We start from the raw sequence: 14,327 nt of genomic DNA on the forward strand, positions 1-14,327 counted from the left end.
CCACTTAGCCCTAAGCCTCAAGTTCTCTTCATAAGAATGCTGTAGAACTGCATTAGTATTTTATATTGATTATAAATTAAGCCAAATTTCTATCTAAATACACAAGTATGTGCTTCAAGCAATGTTTTGTGGCAAACACACAAAACGTAATTCTCTTAAGAATTATTGTCCTTACAATAATGCACTTTTAAAGCCTTCCTTTCATAGTTTGGTAATTAAGATCCACATGAAACACAATGCTTTGCTGAACACAGAAAATGTATCTGCATTATGATGATGCAACCCAGCGTTTGCTGGCAACTTGAAACTTAAAATAGTCACGTGCAGTTCAACCAGCTCCAAACAAGGTTTTTCAAGTGGTAATTATTTTGCAGCATTTATAGGTCTATATATCAGTCTGAATTGCAACTTTTAATTCCATGGTCTGATGTGAGTGGTTGTTATTTGCTTCCTTTAGTGCACTGCCAAAATATAAATCAATATTGGTTTTTATTCCACTGTTGCCATGTTCTTCAGCAATATGATTCAACTGTGGAACTTCTGAACATGAAGCAGTTTTAGTAAGCACAGAAATGCTACACTGATGGGGGGAATTTTCCAGACGGTCGTTTTCTACCTCAGGAAGAATGTTAACAGTAGCAAAGCGGGTGTGATAATCAGTGGAACCATGACTACAAGAAGTTTTCATGCTTTCTAGGTCAGAACAACTAAATTCAGAAAAATGACTAGAGTGGGAATCTGCTACAGAAGGCATACTGTCACTGAGGGATGGCGCCTCGAATTCACTTGAGTTCGTACTCTGTTGTTCTAACAACTGTGCATCCATGTCCTCTCTGGTCTCATTTATCTTCATGTTGCTCTTTTTCCTCAATTTACCACTTTTTGATTTCTTTCCTGCTGCTGCTTCTTTGGACCACTTGGTGGCACTGGATTTACCTTCAGGCAAGCCACTGGACGAACCCCCAGGATGACTTCGGGTGGCACTGCCATCCTCCACACTGCTGCTTCCACTGTTGTGCCTGAATTTGGATGGCTTTGACTCTATATCTACCTGAACCTCCATACTGTTGCCTTCTCTGGAACATAAGAGTAACACATATAAATTTTTGACTTCCTCTTTTTAAAAAGAAAAATGCAAATGACAGCAAAGGGGGAGAGGCTTCTGTGTGAAAACTTCAAAGACTATATAAAAGCTATTAGAACAAATTAATGCAGGATACATTCTACTAATAGAAAAAAGTTGCTTGAAATAAGAGGACTATCTTTAAAATAATACTTCAATTTAAAATATATAAAACAGAAGCAACTACACTCATTGCTTATGCTATTCCAGGTACTACGCTACCTTCTCCATTTTTTTTCCAGAACAGTTGTATTGAGATATAATTTGCATATCATAAAATTCACCTGTTTCAAGTGCACAATTCAGTGGTTTATAGTATATACACAGAGTTTGCAACCATCACCACTATTGAACTCCAGAACATTTTCATCATCCCCAAAAGAAACCCATTAGCAGCCAGTTCCCACTCTTCCCTCCCCCAACCCCTAGCAACCACTAACCTACTTTCTGTCTCTACGGATCTGCCTATTCTGGACATCTCACCACTTTCTTTTTGCAGAGAACCTAATAGTAGATAACCATTATTCACAATAATTTTGCCTAATGACAGGGATAATTCTTTACAAATTAATTTAAAAAATACTTCTGACTTTACAACAATTTTTTCCTTACTTGTCCAATGGGATGTAGGAATTCAGAATGGATCCTGCCATTGCCTTGGTGCTGGCATTATCACTAACTGTTCCCAAACTGACTGTGCCAGATTCTCCACTTAGGCTGTACCGTTCTTTCTGTACATCTGCTTGTACTTCCAACCTTAAAGAGAGGGGTATTAGAAAAAAAAAACTACATATAATATCAACACTACTATAATATGAGAATGTATTTTTAAATAAGTTAGTAACAAGAAGCTATTTTAGAAACAACTATAAACATTATTTTTTTAAGTTTCCTTTTATTTGATTATTCAAATTCTACTGCAGTGCAGCACATTGAACAGTACCAGCCATCCAGATAAAATGGTAAAATTAGCTGTCTGCCAAGTAAGGTAATAACAGAGTAATACAAAAAGAACATAAAGGATTTTAACTTAAACATGCTCCAATATTCTTACTTATCACGTGGTGCTTTGCTTGCCACATTTCAATGCAAAACACCAAATCGGAATACATTAAAAACCATTCTACATGACAAATCAGTGACTCAAAAAATCCTGGGCATCTATATATTAAAAATGATTCCAAATTTAACACCTGACTCTTTAAAAAAGACATAATAGGGATGTCCCTGGTGGCACAGTGGTTAAGAATCTGCCTGCCAACGCAGGGGATACGGGTTCGAGCCCTGGTCCGGGAAGATCCCACATGCTGCAGAACAACTAAGCTCGTGTGCCGCAACTACTGAGCCTGCTGCGCTCTAGAGCCTGCGAGCCACAACTATTGAAGCCCGTGCACCTAGAGCCTGTGCTCTGCAATAAGAGAAGCCACCGCGGTGAGAAGACCGTGCACTACAACAGAGTAGCTCCCGCTCGCCGCCAACTAGAGAAAGCCCTTGTGCAGCAACGAAGACCCAATGCAGCCAAAAATAAATAAATAAATTTATCCAAAAAAAGAGACATAATATACACCACTATAACTTAAGAGTTTGTGTTTAAAAGCACACTACCTAAAAATAAGATAAATATAACTGATTTATCTTTTAATTCATGTGCTCTCCCCTACGTTTAAAAAAAACCCCAAAGGTAATAAACAGAAGTAAAGAAGAGTGAATTAAAGAGGAAACAGAAGAAGATAAAAATGCTTTAACTTATCCTACTTATCTACATGGCTTTGGGTAAAAGACTTCGTGAGAATTAAATAACCATTAATACATAAAAGGACCCAGGCAGACTCTCTCGGCCTCAGTTCGTGCATTTCCGGATATCCTGACTCCACCTGCTCCCTCCAGGCTTCAGCCAGCGTCTCATTTCCTAACAGCTGTGGCCACCTCCAGAGGTAAGATCCAAGCTTAATCACTGCCTTTACAGTATTCACCGAAGCAGCTCCAGCACTGACTCATAACATAAAATCTGACAAGTGCAGTAAAAAAAATGGCATAATGTTATCCCTTAGACTTGGTTTTTACCTCATCAAATCTCCTTACTCACTGTTTACCACTAAATTTCAGTTTTTGAAACCTTACTGTTTTCAACCCTGACACAGTAAGATTATATGTCATCATCATGCTTTGTGTTCAAAACCCTCCGCATCTATAATAATGAATAATTTGTAGTTCAGACAAAAACAAAACAAAACAAAACAAAGCATAGTTTTCTTACCTGTGAAAACAGTTTACCATGGCACTTCCTGACAGACTCCCTGTGATACTGGCTCCAGCAAGCGCCATGGTGCTGGCCGTTTCACTCAGGTTGTCCCGGATGGCTCCTATTCGATCCATGTGGCTTCCACTTGCACTCAAACTGCCGGTCAAACCACCAACACTTCCTTCCCCTATGCTAGGGTTGTGTCTTGCTTCTGCTACTGAAGTTGTGTCTAAATGCAAATATTTCAAAGAAATTAAATAAGTGTGATTATTGATTTCCCTCTCCATAAAGTCTGTCATGATTTCAGATAGGACATATTTTCATATAAAGTATAAAACATACACAGGAATAGAAAAGGTGTCTGGAGTCAGGGACACATAACATAACTGTGGGATAAGAGTAAAGGGTAATATCTCACAGGGTAAAGTTGGATTAAGGATGCCTTCAGTTTTAAATGGTCACTACAGGCATACCTTGGAGATATGTATTGTGGGTTTGGTTCCAGACCATGGCAATAAAGCAAATATCACAATAAAGTGAGTCATGAATTTTTGGGTTTCCCAGTGCATATAAAAGTTATGTTTACACTATACTAAAGTGTGCAAGAGCATTATGTCTAAAAAAATGTATATACAGTGATTAAAAAATACTTTATTACTAAAAAAAAATACTAACCATCATCTGACAACTCAGGGTTGCCACAAGCCTTCAATCTGCAAAAAATGCAATTAGCTGCAAAGTGCAATAAAATGAAGTATGCCTGTACTTTATAAGAAAATCGAGAAGATTTAGGAATTCTATAAAGAACCTGATGGTTGAAGAATTTAGCTGACTTTGAGAAAAATTATGTGACAGTTTTCAATAAAGGTGCCATTTAAAGAGCTTAGTATTCTCTAGGTCAATAAGAATGGGCCAAAAGTTGACTTCTTGATATATTCCACAGTTCTGACTGTCTACAAGCTATTTCAAGATCTGATACCACTATATTCCAATCTTACAGTACTTTTCACAGGCTTTATATTGGAGGATTTATTTATTTGCTCCAATATTTGAGTTCCTATTATATAACCCAACTCTGTTTCTAAGTACTAGGGACACAGTGGATCAAAGAGACGACCAACCTGCCCTCAGAAAGCTTACATTCTAGTTGGGGAGAGCAATAAATAAAATTATATGGTGATAAATGCTATGAGAAAAAATAAAGCAGAGTAAAGGGGAGTGAGTAAAAGGCAGTGAGAGTGATGAGGAGCGCATGTGCGCACTCTTTTAAGAAATTCCCACAGCCACCCCAGCCTTCAGTAACCACCACCATGATCAGTCAGCAGCCACCAACATCCAGGCAAGACCCTCCACTGGCAGAAAGATTATGACTTGCTGAAGGCTCACATGATGATTAAAATTTTTTAGCAATAAAGTATTTTTAAATTAAGGTAGATACTTAATATACAGTACAGTGTAAACATAAATTTTATATGCAGTGGGAAACCCCAAAATTCATGTCTTGCTTTATTGTGATATTTGCTTTATTGTGGTGGTCTGGAACCAAACCTACAACATCTCCAAGGTATGCCTGTACTTCCCTAAGACAATTTCTTTAACGAGAACTGTGGGAATTTCTTTAAAAAGAACATGCACATTTTAAAAAGCTTATTAACTTGTACTCCTAATGGTAGTCTATGAGGGCCTTTATATGTTCCAGTTTTTGTTATAATTCCTATTTCTTTGAATAACATTAGGTTAAAGATATTTTCTACTCATTGGGCATCTGCATTTCTTCTTTTATGAACTGCAGTTCTCTTCTGTCCTTTTATTACTGATTTGTAACATTTTACACAAAATTAAAGATTAAAAGTCTAGAATTTCTAAGACATTACATTTCCATCGGAGGTTATAGGTACCCAGAACCATTCCACCCTCTTTCATCCATTCACCTTTCCTCAGCAGCTCATTTCTCCGATGTACTTCTGGGTGAATACTATTAGGGCTAGTAAGAGAGCAATGGGAATTCTGACTTGCACGTTACCTACAGCCTTACGCTATTACTACTAGTAAGTACATTTTCTTCCTTTGCTGAAAGGACTTACCTACAGCTGTGTTTGTCCCACCAACATTTATATCATTTTCATCATCAAATTCAATCCTGACTCCTTTTCCATTGCCTGCTGAGACCCCACAACCTCCGCTTCGACAGAGAGAAATCGGAACAACACCATAGACATAAGCTAACATAATAGGAACACCAATACCTAAAGAGGAATTAAATTGGTCATTACAAACCAAAAAATAAATTACAGAAACACACATTTCAGAAAGTCTTTTCAAGAGAAGGTGTACAGGAGAAAAGTGTTAGGGTTCTGCAACTCTTGCCAAAAGCGGATTTACCCAACTATTAAAGGATGCAAGCAGATTCAAAGCTTCTAGCCTCAGGTGACACATATGAGGTTAAAAAAAAGATGTAAATCTTTTTTCTTTTTCAGTGCCAGGGCTCTAAACGGTATTTTGGTGGGGAGGAAGGGATATTAACCACTAATAATTTACCAACTCTCCCTAAGGCTAGGCTCTTGAGTTTATATTACTTTTAACCAATATAGTTACAGAATGAGAGGCTTTCTGTAGGCTCAAACTGCCCCTAAATAAATAAATAAATAAAGTAACTCTCTTATCTTCAACAATATAATGCTGTTTTTCAAAATTCTTCCACAAAACTTTAATTCTATAAAATTTGAGGTAATTAGAATTTTTAAGCATTTCTTACCTACAGTCACTGCAGCTACAACTGGAGATACGATTACAGACAATGTTACACCACCTGCTATGGCCAAATTCCGTTTGTGCTTTGAAACATCCTTGCCTTCATATCGATTGTGAATCTTGAATTAGAAAGAAAAATGGGGGTGATGGGTTAAAGAAAAAACACATTACATACTTAATTTAAATGAAATAGACCTACATCTGTTAGAAGTTTAAAGTGATTTACCTTATAAATTTCATAGTTAAGATGCCAAATTCAAGGTAAACATATTATTGTTCTTAAACCATATTCTTATACATAATTTGCTCCTTAATAATAATTTGGTTACATAAGACAGTGATTTAATAGATTTTACTCTGTGTTTAAACAATCTTGAGTAAAAGTAGTCCTTATAATCTTATTCAAGAACAGTATAAATCATGTTTTGAGCAAAGAAGAAGGAATTAAGAACATTATTTTCAACATAGTTATGAGTTGGATGTCTGATCAACAGGATTACTTCTAAGAAATGTATCATTCCACAGAATTCTAAATAAGGATCCCTAATTAGTAAATATTGGCTCCTAGGAGAGGTTTACACAGTCTTTAAAAAAAAAAAAAAAAAAACCTGACCTTAAAAAGCAGTACTAATAAGCAAACATCACTAAGTAGAATCAATTTTTTTCTCAGATCCAGTTTTATGAAGAAAAATGTTATCAAATGACTCAGGATCCTGGGCTCTCATTTATAGCTCAAAGTAAGGGGTACAGAGAGAAAAAAAGAACAAATAATGTTGCCAGAGGACAGGAGTTAGATCTACTTGGCATCTTTGTAGAGTACAGATGTTGTTAATAAACAGAACTTAATATCACCTTGAAAGTTACTTGTGAGATATTATATGAACTTCAGGAAATAGCTCAGTACCTTTGTTCTTGTGATTTTCAAGGGCTAAAGCTAATAAAGTACATTTCCCCCTGTTTCAAGACAGATTCAAAACAGCCTCAAAAGTGTACAGGTAGTCTCTAAAGTAAAATACTTGACTTAAAAACAATATTACAGATGAGGCATAATAAAGTAACCTATCATTATTATGTGGTTATTTTGAAGGCTGTAAAGTACAATGAATCTTATGGGATGTATTAAACAGTGAAAAAGCTGGGATGGGGAGGTGGGCAAAACATGCATGGGACAAGGAACATTTCTATTTCCTAGTCAGAATTCTGTTTGCCAGAACTGACTGTATGTTCCAGGGAATGGGTCTCTACACTTCCTAAATAGTCCATACAGGCAGAGATGGCACACCTTCCCAAAGTACCTTTCATTATCCTTCAGTACTCTAGCTAATACCTGTTCCTCGCCACCCCCATTCCTACAAAACTCAGCACTGAAGCAGAAAAAAAGACAAAGCTACAAACTGATGGAGCAGACTTGCAAAGGCAGGCTGCCAGGAGAAAGAGTCTTCCAGGTAATTCTGCATCCTCAAGCACCAATGTTCAATTACAGTGATCATATCGTCCCACTACTTCTGGTTCAACTTAATTTTTTCTGTTTTACTATTTTGTGCCACATTTTCTATTTGTTATTGTAAAGAAAGGCTCAGCTTTTAGGTACTTTATCAATTTAATAGGTTTTCCTGGGCTGGTTTATAACCCTACACACCCCAGAGAACACTGTTTCAATGGAAAACTAATTCATCAACCTGCAACCATTTGAGTACAGGTTTGAGAAAAGGAGACTTGTTACTGCACCTAAGACTGAACAATGAGGTAAATAATCTCTCCTCTATAAATTATTTGTAGGTGTATGCAGTACAACAGTCTTTTTTTCCCTTCTACTTCTAAGTATCTGAATAGTTTTGTTTTCGGCAAAACCTTGCTTTGGACAACTTATGAAAAATTATTATAATCAGTATTATGTTTGGGACTTTAAACAATTACCTTCTGAAATAAACATTTGGCCCATAAATATCTGTTTGTCCTCAGTCTCAAGCTAATTTAAAAAATAGTATGTACTGTTATTTCTGATTATAAAAGTAATATGTGTTGAACATAAAATAACCTGGCTGTTGTATGAAAGAGGATCAGCCTTGTCTTGAGTCCTGAAAGTCAGAACTAGAATTAAATGAAACAATTAAAAGGGAAATGGATTCTGACTCAACATAAGAATTTTCTAACACTTACAGCTCCCTGGCAACAGAATGGGCTGCCTCATGAGTTGGTGGTTTCCCCATCACTGAAGTGCCCAAATGGATAGCTTGAAATTTATCAGGGATCTTATATAAAGAATTTGTGCATCTGGGTTTAAATCCCAGCTCTGCTTCTTCCTGTGTAACTAAAGATAAATTACATAAATTTTCCTAAACTTCAATATTCTAACATATAAATTGCTGTGAGGTTAAAATGAGTCAAAGTATATAAAACATCTACCACACAGTTAGAACTCAACAAATGTTAGTTCCCCTTTTTAAAATTCCTATACTTTGTTCTGCTTGGGTACACGGTTGGGATTAGATAATTTCTGAGGTTACTTCTCAATTCTGATATTCTACTAATTTAGGCAGCAGCAGACTTTTTAGCCACTTTGTAAATTATCCCTTTAATCTTTCAAAAAAGAATTATTTGCTTAGCCAATGAAGTATCACTCAGGCCAGTGGCAAGTATCGGGTGTTCGGACTTTCACAAAATTGTTGTAATCTACAAAGTAGTGTATTTACTAATAGCAGTAATCTGAAGGAAAAAAGCTTTGAATTGAAGTTGGAAATAATTCAGGAATTGGCTAATTATTCTTTGCCTGAGGGCATATGTTATTTCTCTATTAACCTTATAGATCTGACTTTACAAGGACATAACCATGAGAAAAAATGTCAGGTGTGGATTCTTTAATATTTTATATGTAAAGTTTATAATGCAAATGTACTGAAGTTTTCAGATTCAGATAATTTTAAAGCAAGTCTACTTTTTATGCATACATATAAGCTTGCCAAACACTGAAAATTTATTACCTTATGAAAAAATTGTAACTGTTTTACACTTAAGATACTAAAAATGACCTTTGTCTTTCAAAACAAATAAACAAATTAAAAAACAAAACAAACACAAAGCAAAACCATCAATCCTAAATCTAAAGATTTAAAATAAGATAATAAATTAACAAGGAATCAAGCATTTTACCTTACGGCCCACATATACAGGAATGCCAATAATCATGGCAGGAATAGCAATGCCAGCTATTAAAGCAATTCCTACAGGAGCACCAACAAGTGTTCCCAGCTGCCATAATATTTTCTTCTTTCGGCTCCAGGGTTTCTTCCCCCAAAAAGTACATCCTGATGGACTAAAGGAAAAAATTACAATGTAAAGTAACTGTTGCAAAACTTCACAGTAACAATTTACTACAATACATTCAGCGATAACTATAAAAGAATCCTCAAATTTAGGAATGACGGTTTTTTTCCCCTTTCTTTGAATTCTGAGTTTACTAAAAGCTAAAAAATCAAGGCAAGAACCACCATAAATTACATTAAAAGGATACTGATAACTGGGATTCAGGTTAAACATTTATCCCTAGTCCTCCATTAGCCTCAAAACCTTAGGTTAGTTTTTGAAGAGTAAATTAATGCAAAATATGCTTATTTTATCCCTGTTTTAGGCACATAATTATCTGATTATATCATAAACTCACTTTGTGGCCTAAATGAGGAAATTTATGAGAAAATTAAATGGAAATACTTATGACCTACCATAATTACATGGGGTATTAAATGCTAACTTTCTAGTTTAACAAAAAACAAAGCCGGAAATTCCCTGTCAGTCCAGTGGTTAGGACTTGGCCCTTTCACTGTCAGGCCCACGTTCAATTCCTGGTCGGGGAACTAAGACTCCACAAGCTGCGTGGTGCAGCCAAAAAACAAACAAACAAAACAAAGCCAAACAAAAAAAAAAAAGAAGAAATTTCCGTTTCCTATTTTTGACTAGTTATTAATCTCAAATGACTGGCACAATAATTGGGTTCCTGTTAAATTTATGTAGCTAGAATAAAATAGATCTCTTCAAGTATCATATAAATTCCAAGCTTAAAAATACTAAGGATAATGCTGTTTCCAAAAAAAGTCCTTTTGTCTTACAATATAAAATTATATTTAGATATAAATAGCCCTTCTATAAGCTTACCTTAGATAATGTAAATCCGAGATTTCTTTCATACACAACCAACAAAACTCACAACCACAGACAGCACATGTCATGTGATTACAGCTCCCATCATTCATCTTTATTATATAAGCAGCACACCGTGGACATGGTTTTATATCATCAGCTATTAGGAAAATAGACATGTTTAGTATACAAGACTGGTCTAAAAATAACAATTTCTAGTAGATAATCAATTATAGCACTGCCAAAATATCTTAGCATGTATAGTTTGTTAACCGATAGCTTTAGCCTGCTAATTTTAGTATATAAAGCACTTTTTTTTCCCTTCCAAGGAAAGGAACATATTTTACATTAAATTTTCAAACTGTAAACATTTTTCCAACAGTAGCAGAAAAATGAGAAGAAAGAATAACAAAATAATAAAAAGAGAAATGAGAACCAAGGGCAGCTCTAGGCAAACCAGGAACTATATAAAGTTTGTCTTTGTCCCTACCCCATAGCTGTCTTCAATGAGCAGCACTTCAAGTTCTAGGACTTTTCTAACCATCTCCACTTAAATTAAATGTAGATATTCTGTATACTATTCCTTTAGTGAATGAATACTAACAGGAAGTGACAATTCGATAGTAACCTGAAGCACTACATTAAAAAAGCACTATGAGTTTACTTCTCTCTTCTAGGTAACATCAACTATAGGCACTGTAAAAATAATACAGGTATCTGTAGAAAAGCAGCCTTTTTCTCATATTTTAATTCATACAACAGATAGATGGGCCTTGCAAAGAATCAGAACTCAGATAAAAGGGAGGCGGTAAGAGGTTAAGTAAGGGTTGTATGGTTATAAACACTTAATGGAAAATAGTTTCAGAATTAAAGCAACCATTTGTTGGTTATGCTCATGACCATTTTTAATTAGTTAACTTCGTCCATTTTATTCATTTATTCAAATGCTGTGGTATGCTTCATGTATAGTAATATGGTTACAATGCACAAAGATGCCAAGTTACAATCAAGTGGTACATAACTTTAGGAATGAGAATAAGAGCTATCTCAAATTATGCAACTATTTTGAACTTTGGCATCTATTTAAATAGCAACCAGTAATTATTTACTGTTACTAGTAATCACCTGTATTTTCGAACTACACATAAGACAGTTAAGAAAAGATATGTATAGTGCAAGCCACTGAATTCAAGTATTTCTTTCAATTTCTTACACGATAAGCATTAAGCTATATTCTATTTTCCTTTCTACAAGTTTTATGGTCAAATTTTACCTGTGCTTTATCAGTGAATTCAGGTTTCCTTAGTGCTTCATTTAGGGCCAAAGCTGTTTTTTAACTTAAGAACTGGTCGATGCTCACAATTACTGTTTTAACGATTCAAACAATTTTGAGCAAACTGACAACTCTATGCAGCCAGACCAAAACACATAATTACTAGAATATAAAAATTTAAAAATCCATAAGTCATGATTTAAATGATCCAAAGAACACAAAGTCTGCATGAAAATGTTTTTAACACTAGGCATGAATGAAAAAAAGGTGGCTTTTATAGCTAATATAATAGCTAGTACATTAAAGTAAAGAAATGCTAATACTCTGCTTAAGTGGCATATTAATTGATAAACTTCCTCATTTCAGAGTATTCTCAAATAGTAAATATCCTAATTAGAGGTGAGAGTAAAAAGACTCAGGCTTTGGCTCTGACATATGCAATCTTCAGAACAAACTGACAGGTGATATTCCCATTCATTTTCATGGTTCTAAAAACATAAAAAAGCCTTTTAATATGCTAATATTACATGTTAGAGAATTAACACCATAAGCAATCTAATGATATGTGTCTCTTTATATATTTGTACTTGCATGCTTTCACTCTCTGTATACCTGTTTGTCTACAAAAAGCTGTTTTGTCTGCTTTGTCTCGTTTCTGGAACAACAAACCAGAAAAAAATTTTTTACTATGCACGTTATATAATGTATTTCTCTCAAAATAGTCTCTAAATGCAAAAATCCTAAATAAAATTGTTTTAATGATTAGATGGTCAAATGATGCCCCACTCCCCAAGCATCAATTAATCCACAGCTCCTTTATACAAAAAAAAAAAAAAAGTTTTCCATTTCTATTTAAAGTGTTTGGCAAAGCTTTTGTCTTTTTAAATTACTATATTTCTATTTGTTGTTAAAATATGTGCCATTGTCATATTAAGAAAAAAACACTGGGTTATCAAATATTATGTTCTCAAAACTTGTTTTAAAACTCCCCTGCCCCTGCCACATTGCCTATAAAGACTTACAACAAAATGTTAACGGTGATTATCTTCAGGGGTGGTAGTAAAGGGGATAGGGGTAGGTGGGGAGCTGAGCCAATTAAATATATTTTTATAAAGGGGGAGAAGCATGGTAACAAAAATGAAAAATATGTGTTTCGTTTAAAATGCAGTAACTCAAAGTGTGTTAACTCCCTGGTAGCTATAAGAGTCTCATGTAGATGCAATACTGTCAGAGTTTAAAGACAAATATAATCATAATAGAAATTATTTAATGTACCATATAATTAAGCATACTTATTTAACTTCAGGTAACTGATTAGAAAGAAATAACCAACCAATTATTATTATTATACCAAGCAATTATTATTAAAAGTGCAGACTATCTTTTAATGTATCATGATAATGAGAGACCAAAAACTACCACAATACCTAGGAACAACAGGAATTAATAAAACTATTTCAGATGGTAGTTTCCTTTCCTCTTGGTCTTTCACAAGTCAGTGAAAAGCCAAGTTCAAGGTTTTAATTTTTTTAATAGATTACATCAAGGAAACTACCACTAAACTTTTGTTCTGAGAGCTTTTATTTTTGGAACACTGTAGGTGGAAATGCATGTACCTTATATTTTCAGAAAAATGAGATAAGGTTTTTAAATCAACATGGAAAAATTCCAAATGAAGTTTATTTTTTAAAATAATCACCTTGGGAGGGAGGCTATTCCAGCAATGCTACTATTTAACTCAAATCATTTGGAAGTTTTTCTTTCATAATTACTTTCAAAGCTACTTTATATATATAAAAAGTCACACTCATGATCATATCAGCACATCTTACTTTGGATCCATACCAAACCAGTGATTCAACTTGGTATGTTACACTAGGTGTTAAACTTTGCTGCAAAGGAATTTTTGGTTATCCCCAGAAATCAAACTCACATTAAAGGGATAATTTTAAGTGAATGTATAAGGGTTATGACCAGTAAGGCATTCCAGGACAGCACTGCTAAATAAACATAAAATCCCCCACGAGGACTATAAGGAAGACCAACATTCATTGGGATGTGACTAAATCATGATGTTTACTTTAAAATTAATAACAAAAGTCATCTCTTAGTCATTTCTTTTCTTTTTTTTTTTTCTTTAATGATGGTTCAGATATATGCAAATCTCTAGCAGGGGACTGTGGTTTCTCTAAGTTTCCCTATCTCATATAGCCAGAGCACTTACTATGAGCCAGGAAATGTTTCAACCTATGGACTTAAGTATTATTAGTATCTTTATCTTATAGATGAGGCAAATAACTTGCTCAGAGTCACACAGAGAATAAGTGAAGAAGCTGGAATTCGAATCTAGACGATGATTCCAGAGTCCACTCTCCTACTCTATATGTCTGTGTGTCCTGTAAGCGATAAATATCCATCCCCACTTAGAGAAGAGGGATATCATTTCCAAGGGGACCACTTAATAGCTATAGCTGACTCTACAGAGGACAGTTTAGGTATACGCAGGTCCTCTCTGAATTGCTTCTGAACCAATACCTACAGATTATTATTAATACCTTTGGAGTTCTACCCCAAATCTTTAGGAAAGGAAATAAAACAAGTCAATCAGTGAACAAGCAAGAAAATCCATGTCCATTGTATAAAATATTAAGTGTTGAATTTAAAGTTTATTTAATTTTAAATTCAACTTTAAATATTAAGACTTTTTTTTCTAGTAGCATAAAGTACATGACTATTTTAATACACTGCTGGTAGGAATGTAAATTATTTTCTTGATAAATTTCTGTATTTTCCAAGTTTTTTCC

The 14,327-nt window shown here is 34.6% G+C and overlaps 1 protein-coding gene across 2 annotated transcripts in view; it reads right to left on the reverse strand.

The window, feature by feature from the left end:
* Positions 1 to 385: 385 nt before the first annotated feature.
* Positions 386 to 14,327, reverse strand: part of RNF19A (ring finger protein 19A, RBR E3 ubiquitin protein ligase) — a gene marked incomplete at both ends in the record, with an annotated part of 28,026 nt that continues 14,084 nt past the window's right edge. The window contains 7 exons of one of the 2 annotated variants that reach the window (XM_079722848.1): positions 386 to 1,076; positions 1,736 to 1,879; positions 3,381 to 3,594; positions 5,450 to 5,611; positions 6,121 to 6,235; positions 9,267 to 9,429; positions 10,266 to 10,410. In XM_079722848.1, coding sequence (XP_079578974.1) covers positions 386 to 1,076; positions 1,736 to 1,879; positions 3,381 to 3,594; positions 5,450 to 5,611; positions 6,121 to 6,235; positions 9,267 to 9,429; positions 10,266 to 10,410 — 1,634 coding nt within the window. Of the gene's footprint in view, positions 1,077 to 1,735; positions 1,880 to 3,380; positions 3,595 to 5,411; positions 5,612 to 6,120; positions 6,236 to 9,266; positions 9,430 to 10,265; positions 10,411 to 14,327 lie in introns of both variants that reach the window. The other variant, XM_079722849.1, reaches the window with a different exon arrangement.

Source organism: Hyperoodon ampullatus (genome assembly GCF_949752795.1).
Source record: "Hyperoodon ampullatus genome assembly, chromosome: 17".
Classification (NCBI taxonomy): Eukaryota; Metazoa; Chordata; class Mammalia; order Artiodactyla; family Ziphiidae; genus Hyperoodon; species Hyperoodon ampullatus.